Genomic DNA, 26949 nt, shown 5'->3' on the forward strand with positions numbered 1-26949 from the left:
TTAAAAAAGTGGTTAGGGGAGATGATGTAATGGTGTCCCAGTGTGACCCTTGATACTGCATATGCCAGGATGATGCTCTGGTTCTCTTTTTCTTTCATTAATAAATAAAATCCTTCAGAAGTGGCCTGCATGGTGGTGCAAAGGATAAATCAAGTTCTCAAAAATGAGGTTTGGAGTTTGATCCCCACCAGCACAATGTACCAGAGTGATGATCTGGGTCTCTTCTCTCTCTCTCCTTATATGTCTTTTATTTTTTATATATTTATTTTTTAATTTTATTTTCCTTTTTGTTGCACTTGTTGTTGTAGTTATTGTTGTCATTGTTAGGACAGAGAGAAATGGAGAGAGGAGGGGTAGACAGAAGGGGGAGAGAAAGATAGACACCTGCAGACCTGCTTCACCGCTTGTGAAGCGACTCCCCTGCAGGTGGGGAGCTGGGGACTTGAACCGGGATCCTTTTGCCAGTCCTTGTGCTTTGCGATAAGTGCGCTTAACCCACTGTGCTACCACCTGACTCCCTATATGTCTTTTATTAATAAATTATATATATGTATTAAATCCTTCAAAAATAATATTTCGAGGTTGACAGAACAGTAGTTATGCAAACAATTTTCCTACCTGAGGCTCCAAGATCCCAGGTTCAATCTCTGGTACCACCATAAGTCAGAGATGAGCAATGCTCTGTTAAATATAAAAAAATAACAGAAAAATCAGGGTTGTTGGTGTTTCTGTCTCTATCCATCTCTTCTTCCCCCTTTCCTCTTGATTTCTCGCTGCCTCTATCCAATAAGTAAATAAAGATTTTATTTTTTTGCCTCCAAGTTTATCACTGGGGCTCCCTGCCAGCACTACGAATCCACTGCCCCCTGGAGGCTATTTTTCCCATTTTGTTGCCCTTGTTGTCACCCTTGTTGTGGTGGTTGTTATTGTGTTATAGCTGTTGTTGGATTGGACAGAGAGAAATCCAGAGAGGAGGGGAAGACAGAGAGGGGGAGAGAAAGATAGACACCTACAGACCTGCCTCACCATTTGTGAAGCGACCCTCCTGCAGGTGTGGAGCTGGGGGTGCAAACCAGGATCCTTAAGCTGGTCCTTGTGCTTTGCACCATGTGCGTTTAACCTGCTGTGCTACTGCCCAGCCCCTAAATATAATTAAAAAAAATTTTTTTTTGAATCAGAAATGGGATGATAAGAGGAGTACTGTGTCTGCCTGTTCCCCCACCTCAGGAATCAAGCAACTTTGAGTTGATTCTCTCCTTAGTATTAGGATGGCTAATATTTTCAGATAACCTGTGAAAAGGGGAGGACAACAGGCTGTCCCTGTTAGTGCTGCCTGAAGGTTATAGAGAAAACACAAGCACAGAGCTCTGTCCAGACTAAACCACAGGAGTAGTAACCTCCCTAACAGTTGACTGATGAGTGGCTTTCAGTTAATAATAATCTTTTGTCCTACTACTTTTTGTGTTTTCTCGCTGAGCTACCAGTGACAGAGACCTTCAGATAGGGACATGACTTTCTACTAGTGTAGAAAATCCTCCTCACATTGACATGTCACAGTGACAATATCAACATTTAAAAAAAAAATTTTAATATTTTTTATTTATTCCCTTTTGTTGTACTTGTTTTATGGTTGTCGTTATTATTGATGTTGTTGTTGTTGGACAGGACAGAGAGAAATAGAGAGAGGAGGGGAAGACAGAGAGGGGGAGAGAAGGTAGACACCTGCAGACCTGCTTCACTGCCTGTGAAGCAACTTCCTTGCAGGTGGGGAGCCAGGGGCTTGAACAGGGATCCTTATGCCAGTCCTTGCACTTTGCGCCACCTGTGCTCAACCCTCTGCGCTACCGGCCGACTCCCAATATCAATAATTTTTATGGGGAAATGTAGAATACTTGAAGCTGATCAGAATCACAGAGGCCAAACTACAGGACATGTTGCTTGCAGAATGTCAGAAAGAAGAGGAAACCTTCAAAAAGGCAATCATCAGAGGAGAGTCTGTACTGTCTGATTCTCCAGTATCCAAAACTGTTCTCATTGGTTTGGGGTGGACAGGAGAGGACAGTTCTTCTTCTAGCGTTTGCCCTTCTTCCGTAGCCAGTCAACAGCGTCAGGTTGAGCCTGATGTAAAGTTTCGAGACCTCCTTTGAATCTGGAGAGGTGGCAGTCATTGACTATGTGAAGTACATCAGTAGACAGGTAAATACCAGAAGTATCTCTGAAGTGCTGGAAATTGAGAATGATAGTACAGTTCAAAACAACACCAGTATTATGGGAAATCATATTGATGTTTCAGCTGCAGACAGAGATGACCTAGTTCTAGGAATGTGGGTCCCATGGGATTCACTTTGGCATCTCTGTTGGGTCATTCTCTCTGGCTTCTTCCATAAAACCAAGGACTGAGCCTCAGGGCTGTTAATCCAGGCAGATTACCAAAAGCAGCATAAATACATAACCCACAAAGTCAGTGAAAGGAGAGACAGTGGTCTGGGAGGTAACACAGTGGATAAGGCATTGGACTCTCCAGCATGAGGTCCTGAATTTAATACCTGGCAAAGTGATATTTGGTTCTTCCTCTCTCCTATCATTCTTTTTGTAAAGTTTATTATCTTTATTTACTTATTTAATATTTACTTATTCCCTTTTGTAGCCCTGGTTGTTTTATTGTTGTAGTTATTATTGTAGTTGTTATTGATGTCATTGTTGTTGGATAGGACAGAGAGAAATGGAGAGAGGAGGGGAAGACAGAGAGGGGAGAGAAAGACAGACACCTGCAGACCTGCTTCACCGCCTGTGATGCGACGCCCCTGCAGGTGGGGAGCCGGGGCTCGAACTGGGATCCTTACGCTGCTCTTGCGCTTTGTGCCACCTGCGTTTAACCCACTGTGCTACCACTCAACTCCCTATTTTCTTTATTTAGTGGATAAAGATAGCCAGAAATTGAGAGGGAAGAGGGTGATAGAGAGGGAGAGAGACAGAGACACTCTTGCAACACTGCCTCACCCCTGCAGGTGGGGACCGGGAGCTTGAACCTGGATCCTTGCATAGTGTAACTTGTGCTCAACCAGGTGTGCCATCACCAGGCCCCCCTTTTTATTTATTTATTTATTACTGGATAGAGATAGAGAGAAGTTGAGAGGGGTGGGGGAACTAGAGAGGGAGAGAGAAACAGAGACATCTGCAGCCCTGATTCACCACTCATGAAGCTTTCCCCCTGCAGGTGGGATCAGGGGCTTGAACCTGAGTCTTTGTGCACTATAGTGTGAGCACTTAATCAGGTGCACCACTGCCTGCACCCTAAAATATTTTTAAAAAGCAAAATAAATAAATAAATCCAATAGAACGATACTGTAAGGGTGGCACTGGAATGTATGAGAAGCTTAGTTAAATTTCTGTGCTGACTGCTGCCCAGTTAATTCCCTGGATAAACAGAGCCTGGTGGGGGCCAGGCGGTAGCACAGCAGGTTAAGCGCACATGGCGCAAAGCGCAAGGACAGGCCCAAGGATCTTGGTTCAAGCCCCCCAGCTCCCCACCTACAGGGGGGGTCACTTCACAAGCGGTGAAACAGGTCTGCAGGTGCCTATCTTTCTCTCCTCCTGTCTTCCCCTCCTCTCTCCATTTCTCCCTGCCCTATCTAACAATAGTGACAGCAATAAGAATAATAACAACAATGATAAACAACAAGGGCAACAAAAAGGAAAAAATAATCTCCAGGAGCAGTAGATTCATGGTACAGGCACTGAACCTCAGCAGTAACCCCTGAAGGCAAAAAAACAAAAACAAAAACAAAAAAGCCAAGAACCTGGTGGATAGTACAATTTCCTACAATGTCCTGTGACTCTTACTTAATGTCTTCAGTCTTTAGAAGGTTCCTAGTTTCCTTTATCTTCAGCACCTCAAATCATTCTAGACCAAGAGGGGAAAAAAATTATTCGCAGGGAGCAGAGGTGGCAGTGATTGCCTGGAGCTGGGAGGTGTGCAGGAGAAAGACCTAGATCTGGGACAGCAGTGAGACACACACACATACACACCCCTGTGGGAGACCAGCAGCAAAGAAGTCCAGTTTGATTATCTACCTCATTTCTGACTATTTCACTCCCTCATTCCTCTACCAGATGGATTTTCACTTAGTTTCACCCAAATATTGACCTCTAGATTTTTCCTTCAACTCTTTCTTCCCCCACACTCCAGACATGAATACTCAACTAAGCACTCCCACTTAGCTATCTAATAAGATCTGAAAATGCACCATGCCCCCAGAATGATAATGATCTCCATTCCCCGCCCCCAAATCATACATCTCTCCAAGATACAGCGAGTTCCATTTCTCCAGTAACTCATGTAGAAAATGGAATGTTGGGGGGTTGGGCGGTAGTGCAGCGTGAAGAGCAAGGACCGGCGTAATCCCCATCTGCAGGGGAGTCGCTTCACAGGCGGTGAAGTAGGTCTCAGGTGTCTATCTTTCTCTACCACTCTCTGTCTTCCCCTCCTCTCTTCATTTCTCTTTGTCCTATCCAACAACGAAGACAGACAACAATAATAAGTACAACAATAAAAAAATTTTTAAAAAAAGGATTGGAGTCAGGCGATCGTGCAGCGGGGTTAAGCGCACAAGGTGCAAAGCTCAAGGACCAGCATAAGAATCCCAGCTCCAGCCTCTGGCTCCCCACCTTCAGGGGATTCTGTCTTTCTCTCCCCGTCTTCTCCTCCTCTCTCCATTTCTCTCTGTACTATCCAACAATGGCAGCAATAAAAACAACAATAATAACTACAACAATGATAAAACAACCAGGGCAACAAAAAGGGAATAAATAAGTAAATATTAAAAAAAAGAACCTACTTGCCAGGCTCACTTCATACTACCTTGACCCAAGCCACCTTAATCCCTGCTTTGCATGATTGCATTAGTGTATCTATTATCCTTGTGTCCACTCCTGCTGTATCATCAGTGTGGTCCTTTCTAAAACACATCAGATGGTGGCTTTCCATAGCTCTTAAAACCCAAATTCCCTCGCAACTAATGCATTATTTATTTATTATTAGTGATTTAATAATGACTTACAAAATTATAAACAAACAGGGTTATAATTCCACACAGTTCCCACCACCAGAGTTCTGTGTCCACAATCCCCACATTGGAAATTGCAGTTCTCCCAAGGTCACAGATGTGGGTTGTCTCTTATTTCTATAACTATCTGTCTATATTTTTATTTGTCCATTTTTTTCTATGGTCCCGCCTTCTCTTCAATTCTAAGTCACACCTACACCTATTACTGCTTCCAAATGTCCTTCTTTATTCCTCTTCTCTCTGTAGGTCCTGATGGAATTGGAGTTCAGAGTCCTCTGGTCATCTTCCCCTAACATTTCTCCCCCTCTGGGAGTATGGACCATAGTTCTTTATGAATTGCAGAAGGTGGGAGTTCTGACTTTTGTACCCCCAGCCTGTTTCTGTCTTTCCATAGTGGGGTAGGGCTCTGGAGAGTGGGGTTCCAGGACACATTGGTGAGGTTGTCTTCCCAGAAAAGTCAGGATGGAATCATAGTAGCATTTGCAACGAAATGGCTAAAAGGTGATGATATAAAGCAGGACAAAATGTTTAGTAAACAAGAACAACAACAACAACAAAAAGTAGGAATAGAGCAGATGAGATTAGGGATCCTGAGTGGAAAGAAGCTAGGAAGACTATTTTAGGTATGTTTCTAGGGACATATGACTTTAGTAATTTTTACGTATGCTTGATAGCTAATATGTAGGTATCTGGGAAGATGGTGTCAGAACTAGAAAGCTGGATTAGGGCAGAGATTAGCTCCCAATCTTGAAGAAAAAATATAAATACAAAATATAAATACCCCATTCATCTGACCCAGGCTTCATCTATACTCATATTTAGCACAGGAACCTGTGTAACTTCTGAGTCCTTGTGAGTCTGGGTTCACAGTCCATGGTCAAACCTGGGAATATTCTGGGCTGCTCTCATTTTAGGACCAGTGGCACAGTAGGCTGCAATTAATACACTGTTTTCCTCTTTCATCTCATTTGTCACTCTCCTCCATCCTTCAGTGCACTCCAGTCACGTTTGTCTTGTTCTGCTTTTGAAACACCTAAGCAGGCTTATCTCAGGAATTTTTCAGCTGATCATCTCATTGCAGGGACAATTATTTTACCCTTAGTCAACTGGCTCACTTCCTCACCTTTATTTATTTATTGCCTCCTAGGTTATTGCTGGGGCTCAGTGCAGGCACTACAAATCCACTGCTCCTAGCAGCCATTTTTTCCATTTTATTGGATAAGACAGATATTGAGAGAGGATAAGGAGGTAGACAGAAAAAAAGACAACTGCAGACTTGTTTTGGCACTTGTGAAGAGTCCCCCCTGCAGGTGGGGCCCAAACCCTGATCCTGGCCTGGGTCCTTGTGCACCACTGCCTGGCCCCTTCATGTCCTCACCTCCACTCTGCTCAAAATTGCATCCCCTATTCCCAGTATCTTTTCCAGCTTTCCTTCTCTCAAAAACAAGAGCATCTGGTACACCATACATTTTACTTTTTTTGCCATTTACGCTGTTTTCGCACTACCTGGCATATTCCTTGCAACATGGCAGATGCTGGAAGAAGAAATTATGTTAAATAAATGAATGCTTGAACCAATGGATGAAGCAGAGAACAGACATGAGGACCTCTGGGCCCCAATCGCCTCCATGCAGAGGCCTGCAGAACAGTCACACAAGTGGTCGTTCGGCTTCAGAGAGAAATGAGCCAGAGCAGCGGGCACTCACAAGGTCGCTTCTGGGCGCTGCCTGTGGGCCGGGGGGCGTGGTCAGAGGTGGGCGTGGCATAGGTGGGGCGGAGTCTGGCGGGCTCCTGCGCCATAAAAGCCGCTGCGCGCCCCCGACCTGGCTTGCTCGCAGCGCGCCGCCTGCCCCTTCCTCCTTTCACGATCCAGTCCGTGCGCCCAACCAGTCTCGCCATGGCCGCGCTCACCCGGAGCCCGCAGTTCCAGAACCTGCAGGAATGGCACCGTGGGCACGTCTCTGAGCTCAACCTGCGCAGCCTTTTCGACGGGGACAAGGAACGTTTCAACCGCTTCAGGTGCGGAGGCGACTCCCGGACGTGCCCGGCTGGGGCGGGGGCGCGCGGGGTGCTGGGGTGCGGGGCCGCGCGGGGCCGCGCGGGGTGCGGGGGTGCGGGGCCGGGCCCAGGAGGAAGTCCCGGATGCGGGTCAGGGCCCGCGCCCGGGCCGCACTTTGCCCTTGACGCCTCCTTGAGGTGGTTTTCGGGGTTCGCGGGTGGAGGTTGCTTAGTCACAGGTGTGGGGGGACGCCCCTGGCTTCTCCCGCTTAGAGACCTCGCTTCCCACTCCTCCTCCCCCCTCCCCCCATCTCCTACCCCCTGATCTGGGGGTCCCCTCGGGCTTGGGCCATGGTAGGGGGCCGGGAGGTGCGGTGGAAGCTCAGTCCGGAGACCTGTGAATGAGCAGAAAACAGAAAGGAGTCTATCTTGTCTGTCTAAGGAAATCCTAAGGGGCGGAAACAGGGTGAACCTGCCCTGGGCACTGGTTCAGGTCAGGGGTGTTGGGAAGGGGAGGTCTGGGGCTCCCCACCGGAAGTGCCCTGTGGAGGCACCCCTGCCCTCTGGGGCCTTCCTCGAAGAATCGAATCAAGTGAATGGCCAAATGGAAGCCCTGGGGGTTGAGGGCACGCCCTGGGGGTAGTGTGCCCATCCTTCTGTCTCCCCGACTTCCCCATCTCCTCCAGTTCAGGTTTTGCAGAGAAAAAAAAAAGCCTCCCCATCAGGGTCTGCAAAGATGGCCCCTTTTTTCTCTGCTGCTGTGGTCGCTGTTGCTGTCGGCCTGGTGGGCGGGCAGGTGACAGGCGCCACCACTGCTGGGCAGCAGAGGCCCACTAGGGGTGTGGCTCAGGGAGGATGGTTTTTCTGGAAGCATCCTTCCCCCCTTCTCCCCTTTCCTCCCCCCTTCCCCGCCCTCCCAAAGCCCTGCTTAGTTCTGGCTAATGGTGTTATTAGGGGTTGAGCCTAGGACCTCAAAGCCTCAGGCACAAGTCTTTTGCATGGTGGTTATGCTACTTCCCCAACCCATGGAAGGAACTTTTTAAATTTTATTTTACAGTATTTATTTATTGGATAGAGACAGAAGTCGAGAAGGGAGTGGGGGGTAGGAAGAGAAACAGACACCTGCAGCACTACCTCATCGCTGGGGAAGCCATCGCTGGGGAAGCTTCCCCACTGCAAGTGGGACTGAAGATGTGAAGCTGGGTCCTTGCACATTGTAGCATGTTCATTCAGTTAGACTGCTGTGCTCAGGGAGCAGGTGTAGGAGACTATGGGTGTGGTCAACAGCCTCTGCCCTCTCTCTGCAGCTTGAATCTCAACACCAACCATGGGCACATTCTGGTGGATTACTCCAAGAACCTTGTGACAGACAATGTGATGCAGATGCTGGTGGAGCTGGTAAAGTCCTGCTTTGGGAAGCTTGGGTGACTCACAATGCAAGTGAGCTGGGCTCCAGAGAAGCCCCCTAGGCAGCCTTACTAGCTTTTCTCAGTTTTCAGTAACTGCCCCTGCGCTGATACAAGGCTCTGGGCAGCACCTCAGGGGTGGGGTGGTGGTGGTGGTAGTGCCTGATCTCCCAGTGGGGAAGGGTAACAGGCAACAGCTCTCTGCCAACCCCACTGGGAGCCTCACCAAGCTTTCAGCTTGAGGATCTGAACTCTTTCTTGGTGGCCAGTGTGATTTGGGTTTTCTCTTCCCAGGCCAAGGCCAGGGGAGTGGAGGCTGCCCGGGATCGCATGTTCAGTGGCCAGAAGATCAACTTCACTGAGGTAAGTGGGACTAGAGCATGACATTAGACTCCACAGACCCTCGGGGGCCTCTTCCTTCTCTTTGGGGTTCATCAGACAGTTAGCAGCACCGGGTGGTGTCTTCACCCTTTCTGTGAGGCAATGCTTTTGCTTAATGAGGGGTGTGTCTTCCCCTGAACTGGTAGTCTACATCTGGCTTGCCTGGAACAGTTTCCATGTACATCCAGAGAGCTCATGTCAAGCATACAGGGAGAGAGGGCTTCTTGTGGCATGTTCAGAAAAGCCTGGTAGATCCCAGTTGTAAGCCTTATTGGTGCAAAGGAGACTTTTTTTTTTATTAGGACAGAGAAATTGAGAGATGGGGAGCTAGAGAGAAAGATAGAAACCTGCAGATCTGCTTCACTGCTTATGAGGTAGACCCCCATGTAGGTAGAGAGCAGGGCCTCAAACCCAGGTCCTTGTGCTTGGTAATTTATTATTTTTTTATTTCATTATTTTTTATTTATTTATTTTCCCTTTTGTTGCCATTGTTTTTGTTGTAGTTATTATTGATGTTGTTGTTGGGTAGGACAGAGAGAAATTGAGAGAGAAGGGGAAGACAGAGAAGGGGAGAGAAAGACACCTGCAAACCTACTTCACCCATACAGGTGGGGAGCCGGGGCTTTGAACTGGGATCCTTACCCGGGTCCCTGTGCTTCGCGCCACGTGTGCTTAACCTGCTGCGCTACTGCCCAACTTCTGGTACTTGGTAATAATTATATGTGCCATTGCCCGCCCTCTCCTTTTCTTCTATTTTCTTTCTTCTTATTATTATTTTAAAGATTTTATTTATATGAGAAAGATAGGAGGAGAAAGAACCAGACATCACTCTGGCACATGTGCTGCCAGGGATCAAACTCGAGACCTCATGATTGAGAGTCCAAAGCTTTACCACTGTGCCACCTCCCAGACCACTTATTTATTTTTTTTAAGTTTTTAAAATATTATTTATTTATTGGATAGAAGCAGCCAGAAATCGAGAGGGAAGAGGGAAGTAGAGAGACAGACACACACCTGCAACACTGCTTCACCACTTGCAAAGCTTTCATCTCTGTAGGTAGGGACCAGGGGCTCAAACCCAGGTCCTTGCACATTGTAATATGTGTGCTCAACCAAGTGCACCACCACCCGCCACCCACCCTCTCTCTCAATTTTTTTTTCCCTTCAGGGTTATTGCTGGGGCTCAGTGCTAACACTATGAAGCCACAATTCTGAGTAGCCTTCCACTCACCCTCATTTTATTGGATAGGACAGAGAGAAGTTGAGGGAAGAGGAGGAGATAAAGAAAGAGAAAGATAAGATAACCTGCAGACTAGCTTCACCGCCTGTAAAGCGTCCCCCGCTGCAGGAGGGAGGACTTGAACCTGGTACCTTTTGCGCATAGTACGATGTGTGCAAAACCGGGTGCACAACCACCTGGCCGTCAACTTTTTCTTTCAGTGAGTGAAAGATAGAACCAGAGCATCATACTGACACATTCAATCCTAGGGATTGAATTTAGGACCTCACGTCTGAGAGATTAATACTTTAGTCACTGTACCATTTCCTAGGCTACTAAAAAATTTCTCTTAAGTCAGAAGATACCTCCTTGGTAGTCTGAGTCAGTAAGAACCAGAGCTTGGGGCCCCCATTCCTGCATTACTGTGGAAACCTGGAGTCATAGTTAAGCACTGAGTGCTAAAGCTTGTCCTCACAGATGTTCTCATTCTCCTTTTACACAATAGGAACATGAGGCACAGTGGTCAAGCCACTTACCCAAGGTATCATATGTGAGAGACAGAGTTGAGATTCAAACTTACACCTGTTTTGCTCTGCTGGCTGGAGAAGCTGATGGAGGTTGCAGTCGAGGAGGGCTTCCTGGAGGGTGCATTTGCTAGGGAAGATGTGGGTAGGGCTGGGCCCCGTAGAGCAAGAGCAGGATGACATGAAGTCTTCCATTTACTAAGCTTCTTCCTGGATTGGAGCAAGAGGGTCTTCAGGAAGATGTTTTTTGTTTGTTTTTGCCTACAGGGTTATTGCTGGGGCTGCTCCTGGTGGCCATTTTTCCCATTTTTATTGGATAGAACAGCAATTGAGAAGGGAGGAGGAGAGATAGAGAAAGAGGGAGAGGGGGCCAGACAGACGGTAGCGCACCTGGTTAAGCTCACACATTACAGTGTTCAAGGACCCAGGTTCAACCTCTGTGCCCCATCTGCAGGGGGCAGTCTTCATGAGTAGTAAAAAGCAGGGCTGTAGGTGTCTGTCTTTTTCCCTCTCTCCCTCTCAATTTTTCTGTCTCTATCCAATAAAAAATAAAATAAAAAATTAAGAACATTAAAAAAAAAAGTGGTCCAGGAGGTGGTGCAGTGATAAAGCTTTGGACTCTTCAAGCATGAGGTCCTGAGTTCGATCCCCAGCAGCACATGTGCCAGAGTGATGTCTGGTTCTTTCTGTTTCCTCCTATCTTCCTCATTAATAAATAAATAAAATCTTTAAGAGAGAGAGAGAGAGACATCTTCAGGCCTGCATTGCAGCTTGTGAAGTGTTCCCCCCTCCCCAGGTGGGGAGCTGGGAGCGCAAACCTGGAACCTCGCTGGGTCCTTGCAGTTAGTACTATATGTGCTTAACCAGGTGCACCACTGCAGGCCTTGCAGGATGATTCTCCTCTAGGCTTAGTGAGCCCTGGTCCTATGAAGCCATTGATGGCACATCTGACCTGAACTTGGCTCTCACACTCGGGTCTTCAGGCCTGTCCCAGGCTTGTTCCAGCCCACTGTACTGTACTGTGGAAGGGAACAGCAGGTGCCTTTCTCCCCAATCCTAGAGTCACACCCGGTTTCCGTAGCACACAGTAGGGTCACAGTATGACTTCCAACAGCAATCACTGGGCCTGTGTGTCCTGTGGCTAGAGGTTCTCCCCTCTGGGTGTGTGGTTGCCCTGGGGTAGGGGTCCTCACACTTTTGCTTCATCCTTAGGACCGGGCAGTGCTGCACGTGGCCCTTCGGAACCGGTCAAACAGCCCCATTCTAGTGGACGGCAAGGATGTGATGCCGGAAGTTAACCGGGTCCTGGAGAAAATGAAGACTTTCTGCCAGGTGAGCAACTGGACTTTCCCTTGGCTGTGGGTTTGTATTTGAGTATCTGGGGAACCTTATCCTCATCAGCTCCCAAGTAGAACTCAAGCCTGCTGCAGCCTGAGGTGAGTAGAGGTCTGTGTAATCACTGGCCCTGGGGTCTTTTGCTAAGACAGGACTGTCCCTTGCCCCTGCCCCAAGGGACCTAAGGGACCACTTTCTTCCTGAGCATGGGCTCAAGTTGAAAGTCTAAAAAGAGAAGTGAGGGAGAGAAATTTCACCTTTTTCTCTCTCTCTAAGATACATACAAAATGGGAGAATAACTCACTTGGATAGTGTACTACGTTGCCATATTCAGGACGCAGGTTCAAGCCTGACCCCCACCACATTGAAGGAAGCTTTGGTGTTGTGGTCTCTCTTTCGCTTTCTCTGCCGCTCTGTCTCTAGCTTTAATAAAAGAAAGGAAGGGAGTCTGGCTATAGTGCAGCGGGCTAAGCGCAGGTGGCGCAAAGCACAAAGACTGGCATAAGGATCCCGGTTCGAACCCCGGCTCCCCACCTGCAGGTGAGTCGCTTCACAGGCCGTGAAGCAGGTCTGCAGGTGTCTATCATTCTCTCCTCCTCTCTGTCTTCCCCTCCCTCTCTCCATTTCTCTCTGTCCTATCCAACAACGACAACAACAATAATAACTACAACAAGGACAATAAAAGGAAATAAATAAATAAAATAAATATTAAAAAAAATTTAAAAAAAAAAAGAAAGGAAAAGAAAAGAAAAAAAGATTTATTGATGCATTTACGAAAAAGAGAACCAGAGCATCAGCCTAGCACATGGTGGGGATAGGGCTCAGACCTGCATGTTTGAGTTCAGTACTGTATCCAGTACACCACCTCCTGACCCCTGACTTCATTTTATCTAACTCCTTTAATCACAAGTCCTTATTGCCTAATCTCGAACCAGATAAATATTTAAAAATCTACTTAACTACATTCCCTAAACAACTCTCTAGAGACAAAGTTTTCTACAAAATAGCAAAGTAGAGCCAACAGAATTGCTCACTTGAGTAGCGCCCAGCCCAGGTTTGCCAGCCACCCAACCCCCCCTGCACTGAAGGGAGCTTTAGTGCTGTGGTGTCTTTCTCCTTCTTTCTCTGTTATGTGAAAAAGTCAGCCTGGGGTTGGGGAGACAGCATAGTGGTTATGCAAAATGACTTCCATGCCTAAGGCTCTGAGCTCCCTCAGGTTCAGTCCCCAGTATCACAATTAACTAAAGCTGAGCAGTACTATGGTTAACAATAAATACATAAGGTTTTTTATTATTATTATTATATTTATTTATTTTCCCTTTTGTTGCCCTTGTTAATACATAAAGTTTTAAAAGTCAGGATGGACCAGTAAAGTCCTAGTGATGATCAAAAAAAGAAAAAGAAAAAAATTCTCAAAGTTTCATTTTTTTGACAAAAAATTTTTTTTTTGTTTTTGTTTTTATTCTTTTTTACCAGAGCACTACTCAGCTCTGGTTTATGGTGGGTGGGGGACTGAACGTGGGACCTTGAAGCCCCAGGCATGAGCATCTCTTTGCATAACCATTATGCTATCTACCCCCCACTGTTTTTTTTTTTTTTTAATTTACTCTTCTGTACTTGTACTTCAGAATATGTAAGAGTTGTGGCCCTGTGGTATGCAAACAGCCCCTCCTTTTCCTGTTTGAGGAAAGTAGTGGTTCCTTCATAGTCCAGTTGAAGGTTACACCACATCTGTCTCAGGGTAGTCTGTAAAGCCTGGCAGACATCCTTGAGCCTGGAGTCCAAAGGTGATGTCTGAGCATGCGCGTGTCTGTAGGCGTGTGCACATCTGTAAAGTCATCCTGCGTGTTCCAAGAGATAATCTGGGTCCTGATCAGCTTGTCCCAGGAAAGCAAGGAGACTTCCTCTGCAGTTGGTCAAAGTCTGGCTGCTCTAGCTCAGAGCCAATTTTAGATCTGAAAGAGAAAAGGGTGATCTGGATAGCCATGTGAGAGGGACTGCTGGCACGAGAAAGGCTTCGGATTCCAGAATGTTCCTTTTTTATTTTTAATTTTAATTTACTTACCTGTTTTAGTTTTGCCAGAGCAGTATTTGGCTCTGGCTTATGGTGGTCCTGGGATTAAACTTGGGACTTTTGGTGCTACAGGCATGAAGTGCTGTTGATCCGGGCCAAGCCAGGCCATCTTCACCCACCATCCTCTTTTTTTTTTTTTAAAAAACCAGAGCACTGTTTAGCTATAGCTTATGGTGGTGTATGGTGGTGTTGGAGTTTGAACTGGGAGCAGAGCGGTCCAGGAGGTGGCACAGTAGATAAAGCACTGCACTCTTTTTTTAAAAAAAAAAAATTTATATTTATTTATTTACTTATTCCCTTTTGTTGCCCTGGTTGTTTTATTGTAGTTATTATTGTCATTGTTATTGATGTTGTTGGATAGGACAGAGAGAAATGGAGAGATGAGGGGAAGACAGAGGGGGAGAGAAAGACAGACACCTGCAGATCTGCTTCACCGCTTGTGAAGTAACTTCCCTGCCAGTGGGGAGCCAGGGGCTTGAACCGGGATCCTTGTGCTTTGCGCCACCTGTGCTCTACCCACTGCGCTACCGCCCAAATCCCAAGCACTGCACTCTTAAGAATGAGGTCCCAAGTTCAGTCCAATCCCCTGCAGCACATGTACCAGAATGATGTCTGGTTCTTTCTGTCTCCTCCTGTCTTTCTCATAAATAAATTAAATCTTTAAAAAAAAAAGATTTTATTTATTAATGAGGAAGGAGAGAGAAAGAACCAGACATCACTCTGGCACATGTGCTGCTGGGGATTGAACTTGGGACCTCATGCTTGAGAGTCCAAAGCTTTATCACTGCCTCCTGGACCACAATAAATAAATCTTTAAAGAAGAAAGTGACTGGGAGGTGGTGTAGTAGACAAAGCACTGGACTTTCAGGCATGAGGTCCTGAGTTTAATCCCTGGCAGCACATGTACCAGAGTGATCTGTGGTTCTTTCTCTCCTATCTTTCTCATTAATATATAAATAAAACCTTTTTTAAAAAAAAAGGAAAAAAGAAACTGGGAGCTCAGAATCTTGAGACTAAAAGTCATTTGTATAACCATTATTATTAATTGTTATTTATTTTTATATTATATTTAGTTACTGGATAGAGAAAGAAATTAAGAGCAAAGGGGAGATAGAGAGAGGGAGATACCTGCAGCACTGCTTTCCCATTTGTGAAGTTTCCCCCTTTCATGTGGGGACCAGGGGCTTAAACCTGGGTCCTTGTGCACTGTAATGTGTGCACTTAACTAGCTAGGTATGTCACTACCTCATTCTCATTTTGATTTAATTTATTTTATTTATTTTAATTTGTTTGGTACAGAGAAATAGAGAGGGGAAGGAGATACAGAGACACCTGCAGCCCTGCTTCACTACTCGTGCTTCCCCCCTGCAGGTGGGGACCAGAGACTTGAACCCGGGACCTTGTGCATTGTACTGTGTGTGCTTAACCAGGAGCACCACCACCTGGCCCCCTTTATTTATTTATTTATTTATTTATTTATTTATTTATTCTCCAGGGTTATTGCTGGGCTCGATGCCTGCACCATGAATCCACCGCTCCTGGAGGCCTTTTTTCCCCCTTTTTGTTGCCCTAGTTGTTGCAGCCTCATTGCGGTTATTATTGCCATTGTTGACGTTGCTTTGTTGTTGGATAGAACAGAGAGAAATGGAGAGAGGAGGGGAAGACAGAGAGAGAGGGGAGAGAAGGATAGACACCTGTAGACCTGCTTCACTGCGACTCCCCTGCAGGTGGGGAGCCGGGGGCTCGAACCGGGATCCTTATGCCAGTCCTTGCGCTTTGAGCCACGTGCGCTTAACCCACTGCGCCACCGCCCGACTCCCTTATTTATTCATTTATTTTTTATTGTCACTGGCATTTCACTGCTCCAGGATGACATTTTTTCCCTCCCGAGATTGAAAGAAAGACAAATACAGACTGAGAAAAACTCCTCAGCAAAGCTTTCCTCAGTGCAGTGGGCGCTGACTCAAACCTGGGTCACGCCCATAAAAACCAAGCACACTATCCAGCTGAGCTATCTTGCTGCTTCTTGGGAACAACCCTAATAGTGGTTTGCATGTATGGGGAAGGACCCTTCCAGCCACATGTTGTGATGTATTGCTGAGTGCCCCAGGAGTGTAGTGATTTGTCAGATGAATCCTTGGGTGAACTCCCCCCCCCCACACACACACACCTATTCTTGGGAGCTGCTTGCAGCAAAGCTCTCTCTACCATTTGGCTGTTGGAGTATACCTGACCCAGACTCAAGGCTTATTTATAGCTCAAGAAAACCTAGCAAATGGCACCAGATTGATGGTGAGCATCGCTTCCGTTGGTGATGCTCTTTGCCAAGACTGAATGAGGATGTGCGTCAGGACCTGGGTTGCAGTGGCAAAAGCCTAAAACAGCTTGAGCTTGATTAACCAGTGCATGCTGATGTACTGTCAGTAGTCCCTGCTACCTGATGTCGGGGAACCCGGGAGCTAAGGTTGTAGTGACCTGCTGTATGATTCAGTGTATACTGTGCATTTGAAAGGGGAGGTGACGAAATTGGCATGCATCCTGAAGCCCTATCAGATCAAATAAAGGCGTGCAGGCAGCTTTGTTTCTGGAATGCTTTGTCATGCTGATATATATATATATATGTATTACTTATTTAATTCCCTTTTGTTGCCCTTGTTGGCTGATATATATTTTTTTAATTGGGATTGCTGGTTTACAGTAAACAGTAAATACAATAGTTGGTACATATGGAAAATTTCTGTTTTCTGCAAATTACTCAAACACCCCCCCCCAATTTAGGTCCTCGTTTATAATCATGCACCAAGACTTGAAAGCCCACCTTCACCCCCTGATTTTTATGTATTTATTTTTTTAAAGATATATTTTTAAAATATTTATTTATTTGTTCCCTTTTGTGGCCCTTGTTGTTTTTTATTGTTGTAGTTATTATTACTGTTGTCATCGTTGTTAGATAGGACAGAGAGAAATGGAGAGAGATGGGGGAAGACAGAGAGGGGGAGAGAAAGACACCTGCAGATCTGCTTTACCACCTGTGAAGCGACTCCCCTGCAGGTGGGGAGCCAGGGCTCGAACTGGGATCCTTACGCTGGTTCTTACACTTTGCGCCATCTGCGCTTAACCCACTGTGTTACAGCCCGACTCCCCCAATTTTTATTTTTATTGTTTGTTTATTTGTTTTTTTAATACCAAGGCACTGCTCAGCTCTGGTTTATGATGGTATTGGGGATTGAACCTGAGACCTTGGAACATTAGGTTTGAGAGACTTTTTGCATAACCACTACACTATCTCCCCAGCCCTAGGCATAACATAGCCTGAAAACCTAGCAGCTCATCCAGACCCTAAGAGGTGCATCTTTTCCTTTCTCCCATTAGTGAAAGCAGCAGTGTTAAGTGTTCTGTTACTACCTAACATAACAAGGATTCTCTTTTCCTCTCCTTTTTTTTTTTTTTTTTTTTTTTTGCCTCCAGGGTTATTGCTGGGGCTTGGTACCTGTACTACAGATCCACTACTCCTGGAGGCTATTTTTCCCATTTTGTTACCCTTGTTGTAGTTGTTGTTATAGTTGTTGTAGTTAATGTTATTGTTGCCATTGCTGTTGTTGGATAGGACAGAGCGAAATGGAGAGGGAAAGATGGAGAGAAAGATAGACACGTGCAGACCAGCTTTACCGCCTCTGAAGCGACCCTCCTGCAGTTGGGGAGCCAAACTGGGATCCTTATGCCAGTCCTTGAGCTTTGCGCCATGTGCACTTAACCTGCTGTGCTACCACCCAGCCCCCGTTTTCAATGCTTTTAATCCTTCTTTGAAGCTACCCCAGCAGCCCCTTCTAGGACTAACAAAGTTCTGCTCACCATGTGCTTCCTCAAAGTCAGTGACATGAAAGAACAAGGCAGAGGCTGAATGCCTCTTTCTGATCTAGCTTCTTCTTTTTTAAAGACATAAATATTTTAAAACAATTATTTAAGTAAAAAAAATTTTTTTTTTCCTCCACCGTTATTGCTGGGCTTGGTGCCTGCACCATGAATCCACCGCTCCTGGAGGCCATTTTTCCCCCCTTTTGTTGCCCTTGTTGTTGTAGCCTCGTTGTGGTTATTATTATTGCCATTGTTGATGTCGTTCGTTGCTGGATAGGACAGAGAGAAATGGAGAGAGGAGGGGAAGACAGGGGGGAGAGAAAGATAGACACCTGCAGACCTGCTCCACCGCCTGTGAAGTGACTCCCCTGCAGGTGGGGGGCCGGGGGCTTGAACCGGGATCCCCATGCCAGTCCCTGCGCTTTGCGCCACATGCGCTCAACCCACCGCCACCGCCCGACCCCCAAATAAAATGTTTTTTATAACATTTCATTTTTTTCCAAATGTTTGTATTATCTTTATTTATTTATTGGATATAGACAGCCAGAAATTGAGAGGGAAGGGGGTGATAGAGAGGGAGAGAGAAAAATAGACACCTGCAACCTTGCTTCACCACTCATGAAGCTTTCCCCCTACAAGTGGTGTCCAGGGGCTTGAACCCAGGTCCTTGAGCACTGTAATGTGTGCACTTAACCAGGTGTACCACTGCCTGGCCTAAAAGACATTAATGAAAGAGAGAGGAGAAAAGAGATAGAGAACCAGGGGGCCAGGTGGTGGTGTACCTGGTTAAGTGCATACACTACAGTGCACAAGAACACATGTTCAAGCCCCTGGTCTCCACCTGCAGGGGAAAAGCTTCACGAGTGGTGAAGCAGGGCTGCAGGTGTCTCTGTCTCCCTCACTATCTCCCCTCCTCTCTCAATTTCTCTCTGTCTCTATCCAATAATAAATAAAAATATTTAAAAAAAGAACCAATGAATCACTCTGGCACGTGTTTTAGCCATTGTGCTATCTCCTGGATCACAGAAGATAAATAAATACATACATACATATGTATGTATATATTTAATTTTTTTTCCCTCTAGAGCTATTGCTGGGGCTCTGTGCCTGCACTGTGAATCCACTGCTCCTGGCTGTCATTAAAAAAAAATTTTTTTTTGGATAGGAGAGAGAGAAATTGAGATGAGGGGAAGATAGAGTGGGAGAGAGGAAAATTAAGATACCTGCAGGCCTGCCTCACTGTTTGTGAAGCAGCCTCCCTGCAAGTGGGGAGCTGGGGACTTGAGCCAGGATCCTTAGTCAGTTTCTAGCGCTTCTCAAGAGTATGTGCTTAATCTGGTACGCCACTTCCTGGCCCCCCAGAAGACATATATATATATATATATATATATATATATATATATATATATATATATATATATATGTATGTATTCATATTAGATAGGACTTCTCTTTTTTGTTTGTTTATTTTCCCTTTTGTTGCCCTTTTTTATTGTTGTAGTTATTGTTATTATTGATGTAGTTGTTGATAGATAGGACAGAGAAATGGAGAGAGGAGGGAGAGACAGAGGGAGAGAGAAAGACACCTGCAGACCTGCTTCACCGTTTGTGAAGCGACTCCCCTGCAGGTGAGGAGCTGGGGGCTCGAACCGGGATCCTTATGCCGGTCTTTGAGCCTCACGCCATGTACGCTTAACCGCTGTGCTACCACCCGACTCCCTAGATAGGATTTCATACTTAGAGAGAGGGAAGGTAAATCACCACTCTGGTATATGTGTTGCTGGGGATCAGGCATGGGAGTCTTCTGCTCTAAAGGTTGAGCTATTTCCATAGCCACAGCAACAATATGCCTCAGGAAAGCACCTACTTACCTGTCTCCCCTCTCTGCCAGCATGTCCGAAGTGGCAACTGGAAGGGATATTCGGGCAAGGCCATCACGGACGTCATCAACATTGGCATTGGCGGCTCCGACCTGGTGAGGAGAACACTGTCCAGGCTGGGCAAGGGGTCCCTCCACAGCTTTGGCTTCTGTCTTGGGGACCCTGGAGTTTTGTTTCCTGATGTCATGCCTTCCCACAGGGACCCCTCATGGTAACAGAAGCCCTTAAGCCATACTCCTCAGGAGGCCCCCGGGTCTGGTTTGTCTCCAACATCGACGGGACCCACATTTCCAAAACACTGAGTGCACTGAACCCTGAGACTTCCCTGTTCATTATCGCCTCCAAGGTATCAGCCCTGGGACTTATCATGTGGGAATGGGAGCAGGGTGGTGCTAGGACATCCTGGCTCTCTCAGGCCCTCCCAGCTGCTCTGAAGGAACTGTGCTTTGTCCTGGGCTGACCCTGAGTGGGAGTCTCACTGCTTTACTCTTCTGGCTGCAGACCTTCACGACCCAGGAGACCATCACAAATGCAGAGACGGCCAAGGAATGGTTTCTCCAGTCAGCCAAGGATGTGAGTCCCATGCTGGGCAGTGGGTGATGTGTGTGGGCTGGGAAGCAGAGGTGAGTCTGCCCAGGGGTCTGAGTGGCCATGCCTAGCTAAGTAGTTCTGTTTCTCCCACAGTTGCTAACAGGAGGCAGCATCTCTGCTGCCTGTCTTTTCTGCTTAGAAAGCTTTTTGGCCCTGGGAGCTCAGTGAGTAGAGCCTACACCTTACCAGGTCTCGGGCCCAATGTTCCTTCCCTTAACACTTCATGACAGCACCCACGAGAGCACTATGGGAGGTGGAGTGATACTTTGATTTTTCTTCCCTCCTTTCTTTCGGGGGGGAAGAAAAAAGTAAAAATTGGGCCAGGAGACATTTTAATAGGGCCGACCATGTGCAAGGCCTGGCAGTGCAGTCAACGAAAAAAGATACTTGACTTTCCTAGCCTCAGACATGCCAAATGTGGCACAGCCTGCTGTAGCTTGCTAAGGATAGTTCTCTTCCTCCTCTCCTTTTCTCTTTTTCAGACTAACTTATTTATGAGAGAGAGAAGAGGAGGAAGAGGGTAGAGAGAAACCAGAGCATCCCTCTAGCATGTGTGGTTTGGGGGATTGAGCTCTGGACCTCATGCTGGAGAATCAATCCAACATGTTACCCACCATGCTACCTTCTGAATCTGAACTGAATTGGCTTTTTTTTTTTTTTTTCTTTCCCCTTCAGCTACAGCACTGCTCAGCACTGGTTTATGGTGGTTGCTGATGCTTGAACCTGGGACCTCAGAGTCTCAGGCAGGAAAGCCTTTTGCATAACCATGATGCTATTTTTCCAACCCTTCATTTTCTTTTCTTTCTTTCTTTTTTTCTTTAAAGAATTCATTATTGGATAGAGACAGAAATGGAGAAGGGAGCTAGAGAGGGAGGGAGACAACTGTAGCCCTGCTTCACCAATTGTGAAGCTTCCCCCTGGCAGGTGGGGACCAGGGGCTTGAATCTGGGTCCTTGTGCACTATAATATGAGCACTCAGCCAGGTGCGTCACCACTTGGCCCCTCAACCCTTCTTAACATTTATTAGTTCAACTGTCAAGGAGAGGAGAGCAAACCAGAGTATCATTCGGGTACATGCCATGCCATGCCAGAGATCAAACTCAAGACCTCACACTTGAGAAGCCTTGGTCTTTCTGGAGATAGAGGATCCCTGTCCTTGCCCCTGGGCAGCCCCCAGGATGGGCATGCTGTAACTCACACAGCTCTCTGTGTCTTTCTCTCGCTCATAGCCCTCTGCAGTTGCGAAGCACTTTGTTGCCCTATCTACCAACACGGTGAGTACAGTGTGGCCTCCCAGGGGGTGCCGGGGGTGGAGGGGCTGACCGCATCACGTTTCATGGTCTTTCAGAACACAGGAGCCAAGATACGGAGCATGGCTTCTAGGCGGTAACCCTGCCAGTGAGTTGGGAGGGTTGGCTGCCTGCAAGGGGTGTAAGTAGTGAGTGGTGTTTGCCTTTCCTGTATCCTCACATTGAATCTCTGCTGCATCAGCCTCACCCTGTCAATTTCCCAGGCCTGCCTGATATCCAGAGCACTCCACACACAAGGCCTCCCTTGGCCACTGCCACCTGGCTTCTCCCCAAGTGGGATGTACTGGGTGGGAGTGGGGCACACATTCTGCTTCTCACACCAGGCTGTTCTGCTCTAGCAAAGGGTGATGTTTTTGTTCGGTGACTGCTGAGTCAGAGATTAGTACCCGGCCCACCCGCTTGCCAATTCTCACAGTCAGACTACAGACTTGGGTCAGGGTGGGTCTATGGCACAAGCCAGGGCTATGCTCCAGGAGAAATAACAGCAACAGACATGTAGCACTTGGCATTTACTTTGTGGTGGGCTTTTTGCGGGACTGGTCAGAGCTGGAACCACAGCCGGGTCCTCTCACTCTTCCCCACCCACACCCTTCTCCTAGTGCTGACCCTTTCCAGGCTGGCCAGTCACAGCCCCCATCTGCTTCCTGAAAGCAGAGTTCAGACTGGTTAGGAGGAGGTCCCCTGCTGTGGGGTGTAGTTAAGGGGCTTCTGACCCTGCCTGCCCTGGTGACTGCAACACCTGAGGGTCCTGTACTGGTCCTGTACTGGTGTCCCTAACAGCTATCTAGGGTGGAGTTGCCATCTGGGATATTTGAGGGGCTAGACAGGGTAGCTTCTGGCTTGGGCTAGAAGGTGGCCTCCCAGCCAGGGCAAACAAATGTTCTAAGATGCCTTCAGGGATCACTCCCTGGTGTCCCCAAAAGACTCATAGAGCAGTGTTTGGGCCAGGTTCTCCACTGGGTGCAGCCCCCTCAGTGTGAGGCCTGTGGTGTGCTTGGTGTAAGCTGGCCTGGTCCAGCTCTGGGGGTGGGCTACTACAGCCCCATCTCCTCTGGGGCTCTTTGAAAAGTGGGGAATGCTCCCACAGCTCGGACAGCCTCTGTTCATTTCCAACTAACACAGGCTTCCGCTTTCTCTCCCCACGCCCCTTGCAGACCAAAGTGAAGGAGTTTGGAATTGACCCACAAAACATGTTCGAGTTCTGGGATGTAAGTAAAGGCACTGCCCTGCACAGGGTGACTTTTGCATCCTTTGCCAAGTCATGACCATTGAGCCAAGGATGAGGTCAGATCAGCACTTCCTGAGCTCCTGCCGTTGCATGCCTGGCTTTGAGAAAGGCAAAAGGGAGGCTCTTTTTATTGTTGTAGCTCGTGGGACAAAAGTAGCCCAGTCACGATGAGGGCTCCACTTTCATGGAGGGTGGTGACACTCCCCTGGCTGCCTGCCTGCAGCACCCGCTGTGGGGTAATGGGAACCACCCATCACTAAGCTGGGGTTGTGAGTTATTTTCAGTGATGACCTTTCTGTCAACTGCAGCCACACAATCTGTTAAAGGCCAGGGGGCAGGGTGAGGCAGAAGGGGTGATGAGGCAGCTTGGAGTGGACCTGGAGTTGCTGCTAGAGAGGAGGTGCCAGGCCAGGGTTGGGCAGGGCCCTGTGGGAGGTTGCAGAGCAAACAAACCTTGCCTTAGTGGCAGAGCTGATGGCTATTCTGGTGACAGGTGGTCACAGGATCTTCTCTCTGCTATTGCTTCAGCTGCTGCCAGGCTGATTTGAGCAGGGGCCTTTTTTGCAGCCTGGCTGAGGGAGGCAGTGGTGTGAGAAGGACTATGTCCTTGGACATGGGGACATTGTAGCTGTGTTATGACTGACATATTACAGTGGAAGGCACCCTGAAGGGGGTTCTTCTGCTGGGGCTATTTCCAGGCCTTCATACTGGAAGTCCCTAGCTTGGTGGCATCCCTAGATGTCTCTCTTTTGAAAGTTCTGGAGGCATTGAACTCTGGAAGAGACATCTGTTGTGTGTAAAGAGTTAACTGCCTACCAAAATGAGACTAGCTAGACTCGATCTTGGAAAAGTTGATTAGAATAGAGTCACTCAGATTACTTTTTGTATCCTGTGGTTCAGATGAGGAACCCCAGTGGGGGATGGGGGCAGACAGGGGGAGACTGTGGAGCTTCTGTCATATGTTGTGTACTTAAAAGTCAGAGAGGCACCTCCCACCTCCTCTCCAGTATCTGGGACCCAGGCAGGTGGCAGTCAGAGTTGTGTGGGTGCTTCTGTTAGCTGGGGCAGGGAACCCACAGAGCAGAGCTGTGTCCCATAATACTCCCCATGCAGACATGAGTGGGGTGTAGCTTAGGAAGGGCCTGTAGGTAAGGCCCTTCCTTACACAGGTAGGTAAGGCCTGTAGAGGAGAGTTGGCCACAGGCACCTGAGCTGGGACTGACTAGCGAGGCCTCAGTGGCCTGGTGGGCACAAGGGAATCCTCCTGATCCAGACCAGATGTAGCACATTCCTGCGTGACTGGAGGAGAGGCCTGCTTGAGTTTCAAAGGGTGGGTATTGTGAGTCAAGAAAGTGACATCTCAGGAGCCAGGGACAGGGAAAGCTTCTAGAGCCAGGACCAATCAGGTGAGCTAGAAGAGTCAGGATAGACATAGGGATACTGCTGTGGCTCAGAAGAGTCCAGTCTGACAGTGGTAAGTATAAGTGGTGAGGCCTGGTCTGCTGCGGACCACACGTTGGGGTGAGGCAGAGGTATGGTGCTAAACCGTGGGGTTTCGGAGGCAGCACACCTTGAAGAGCTTGTTTTGGCAGGTGAGGTTTTCCGAGAGGAGTCAGGGCAGGTACAGGTAAGCTGTGAGAAGCCAGGAAAGGTAAAGGCACAGGTGAGGAGACACGCAAAACCCTGTGCATTCCAGGAGAGAGAGAGAAGGTATTTAGAAATGGATCTTATCCAGTGAGACCCAAAGGAGCCATTCGTGTGTAGGTCCTTAAGCCTGGTTCTGTTTGGTGAGCTGTGTATCTGTCGTATGGGACAGGTGCACCAGGATCTCTCTGGCCACTTCCAACCAGCGTATCATTTGGCAGATCGCTTGGATGAGGTGATTTGAATTTGGCATTAGAGGCTGGTGAGACAGCATAATGGTTTTGCAAAAGACTCATGCCTGAGGCTCTGAGGTTTGAGGTTCAATTCCCAGAACTATCAGTGCTCTGGTTAAAATAAATAAATAAATAAAAGACTGAATTCAAGATCAGGCAGATATAGGTAAGTCCCCTGAGCCAGGTGTGATCGGTGGAGCTCAGGGTGTTCCAGAGGTTTCTGAGGACGCATGTCAAGGTATGGCTTGTGCCTTTGGGATCTGTTTGGTTAGAGAGAGGTAGGAACACACATAATTACAAAAGGTAAGGAGTAGGAATTGAGCCAGAGAGAGACCAGATCTGTGAGTTGACTGAGGAGCTCTGTCATGAAGGTGTAGTCAAGAGGCCTGTGGTAGGTAAAAGGCAAGAGAATTGGTCCCTGAGACACTGCTTGGAACTACGGAGTTCTCTCCAGACTTTACCTGGGTCAGTGTGAGCAGAAAGTTCTCAGGAAGTGGAACTAACCCAGGAAGTATTTGTGTTAACTTAGGACTGTGACAGTGGGATCAGCCAGAGTGGTCTGTAGAACTCCTTATGTCTATGGCCTTAGCAGCAGGGGAGACAGTGTTTGCATGCCTGAGGAGCCAAGATGAGGGGCAGGTAAAAACCAGGTTGGTCTGGTAAGGGCATTGGAGCCAAAGATGGGCAGAGAAAGGTGAGCCCTAGGAACGTTTGATGAGGTTCAGGTCACAGCTATGTCCTCAGGTGAGGTGTTAGCAGGTGTGATAGAGCTGAGTCCCCTAGAAAAAGAATAAAAAGCTAGATTGGGGGGGGGCAGGGGATAGCATAATGGTTATGCAAACAGAATCTCTTGGCTGTGGCTCTGAAGTTTCAGATCCAATTCCGTGCACCATCATAAACCAGAGCTGATCATGTACTCTGGTTAAGAAAGAAAGAAAGAAAGAAAGAAAGAAAGAAAGAAAGAAAGAAAGAAAGAAAGAAAGAATCTATCTGGAAGGATTGTGAATTCTGGCCTACTTCAGGTACTTAAGCAGATTTTGTTCTATACAGTGAGGATTGTGGAGGTGAGATTTAACTTTGGGATCTCAAAACAGTTAAAGGCTGAGTTGCAGAGGTCAGGCTTGGTTTTTAGTCTGACTAAATCTGGCTGGGGTCAAGCCAGGTGGATAGAGCTTATTTTTTCTTGTATTGTCTCTGAAACTAAAGACAGGCAGAGGTGGTTGGGCTGAAAAGACCCGATTACATTCTTCAACTCTGTCCCGTTGTTTAGCTCAGGCACAGTGAAGGAGAGAAAGTCTGTCTCCTAAGGTCCAGTCTCTCTCTCTCTCTCTCTCTCTCTCTCACACACACACACACACACACACACACACACACACACACACACACAAATAAATATTTTTTAAATTAAAAAAAAAAGAAAAAAAGAAATTTTGTTCTTAGATAATCTCTGGGGATATGAATTGAAAACAGGCCAGGAAGGGATTCAGCAATGGAACATGTGCCTTGCATGAGATCCTGGGTTCAATTCTCAATATTGCATAAGATGATGGGCTCTTTCTTAATTAAAAAAAAAAAAAACAACTTTTTCCCTCAGTATCAGGGCTACTCTTCTCTAGCCCACTCTTCTGTTCCAGATAGAGAAGGGGAGAGGTAATAAAGATGATCTCTTAGGTGAGGTCTAAGGGGACAGGGTCATGTACAGGTAAGTAGACATGGCTTACTGGGTATAGTTTGAGGAGCCAAGATTGAGCAGAACACACCTGCTGGGTGAAGTCTAAGGAGTGAGGTTGAGCACAGGTCAGCAGAGCTGGTTTGCCAGGTGTCATCTGAGGAGCCAGAATCTAGCACTGGTAGGTAGCACTGGCCCTGCATGTGTGGCTGAGGAGCCAGGTCAGAGAGACACAGACAGAGCTGGCTTGCCAGGCATGACCTGAGAAACCAAGGTCAAATCACAGGTAGGCAAAGTGGGCTCATCTGTGTTGTCTGAGGAGCCAAGGTCATGTATAAGTAGATAGTCAGTCTACCAGGTAAGATCTGAGGAGGCAGGGTCAAAACACAGGTAGGTAGATTTGGCCACCAGATAGGGTCCAAGGAACCAAGGTCAGTCACAGTATGACAGAATTAACCCACCAGGTATGGTCTGAGAAGCCAAGGTCAAGAACAGGTAGGTAGAAGGAGCCACAGAGCTTGCATGCCAGGCCAGGT

The 26949-nt window shown here is 47.3% G+C and overlaps 1 protein-coding gene across 1 annotated transcript in view; it reads left to right on the top strand.

Moving 5' to 3' along the window:
* The first annotated feature begins 6838 nt into the window (after window positions 1–6838).
* Window positions 6839–26949, top strand: part of GPI (glucose-6-phosphate isomerase) — a 34527-nt gene continuing 14416 nt past the window's right edge. Inside the window, exons 1-9 of the mRNA XM_007539482.3 lie at window positions 6839–7085; window positions 8372–8462; window positions 8765–8833; window positions 11807–11926; window positions 19750–19833; window positions 19938–20084; window positions 20240–20311; window positions 21559–21603; window positions 22794–22847. Of these exons, the coding sequence (XP_007539544.1) occupies window positions 6964–7085; window positions 8372–8462; window positions 8765–8833; window positions 11807–11926; window positions 19750–19833; window positions 19938–20084; window positions 20240–20311; window positions 21559–21603; window positions 22794–22847 (804 nt within the window). The 5' untranslated portion in view covers window positions 6839–6963. The remainder of the gene's footprint in view (window positions 7086–8371; window positions 8463–8764; window positions 8834–11806; window positions 11927–19749; window positions 19834–19937; window positions 20085–20239; window positions 20312–21558; window positions 21604–22793; window positions 22848–26949) is intronic.

Source organism: Erinaceus europaeus, chromosome 2 (genome assembly GCF_950295315.1).
Source record: "Erinaceus europaeus chromosome 2, mEriEur2.1, whole genome shotgun sequence".
Lineage (NCBI taxonomy): Eukaryota > Metazoa > Chordata > Mammalia > Eulipotyphla > Erinaceidae > Erinaceus > Erinaceus europaeus.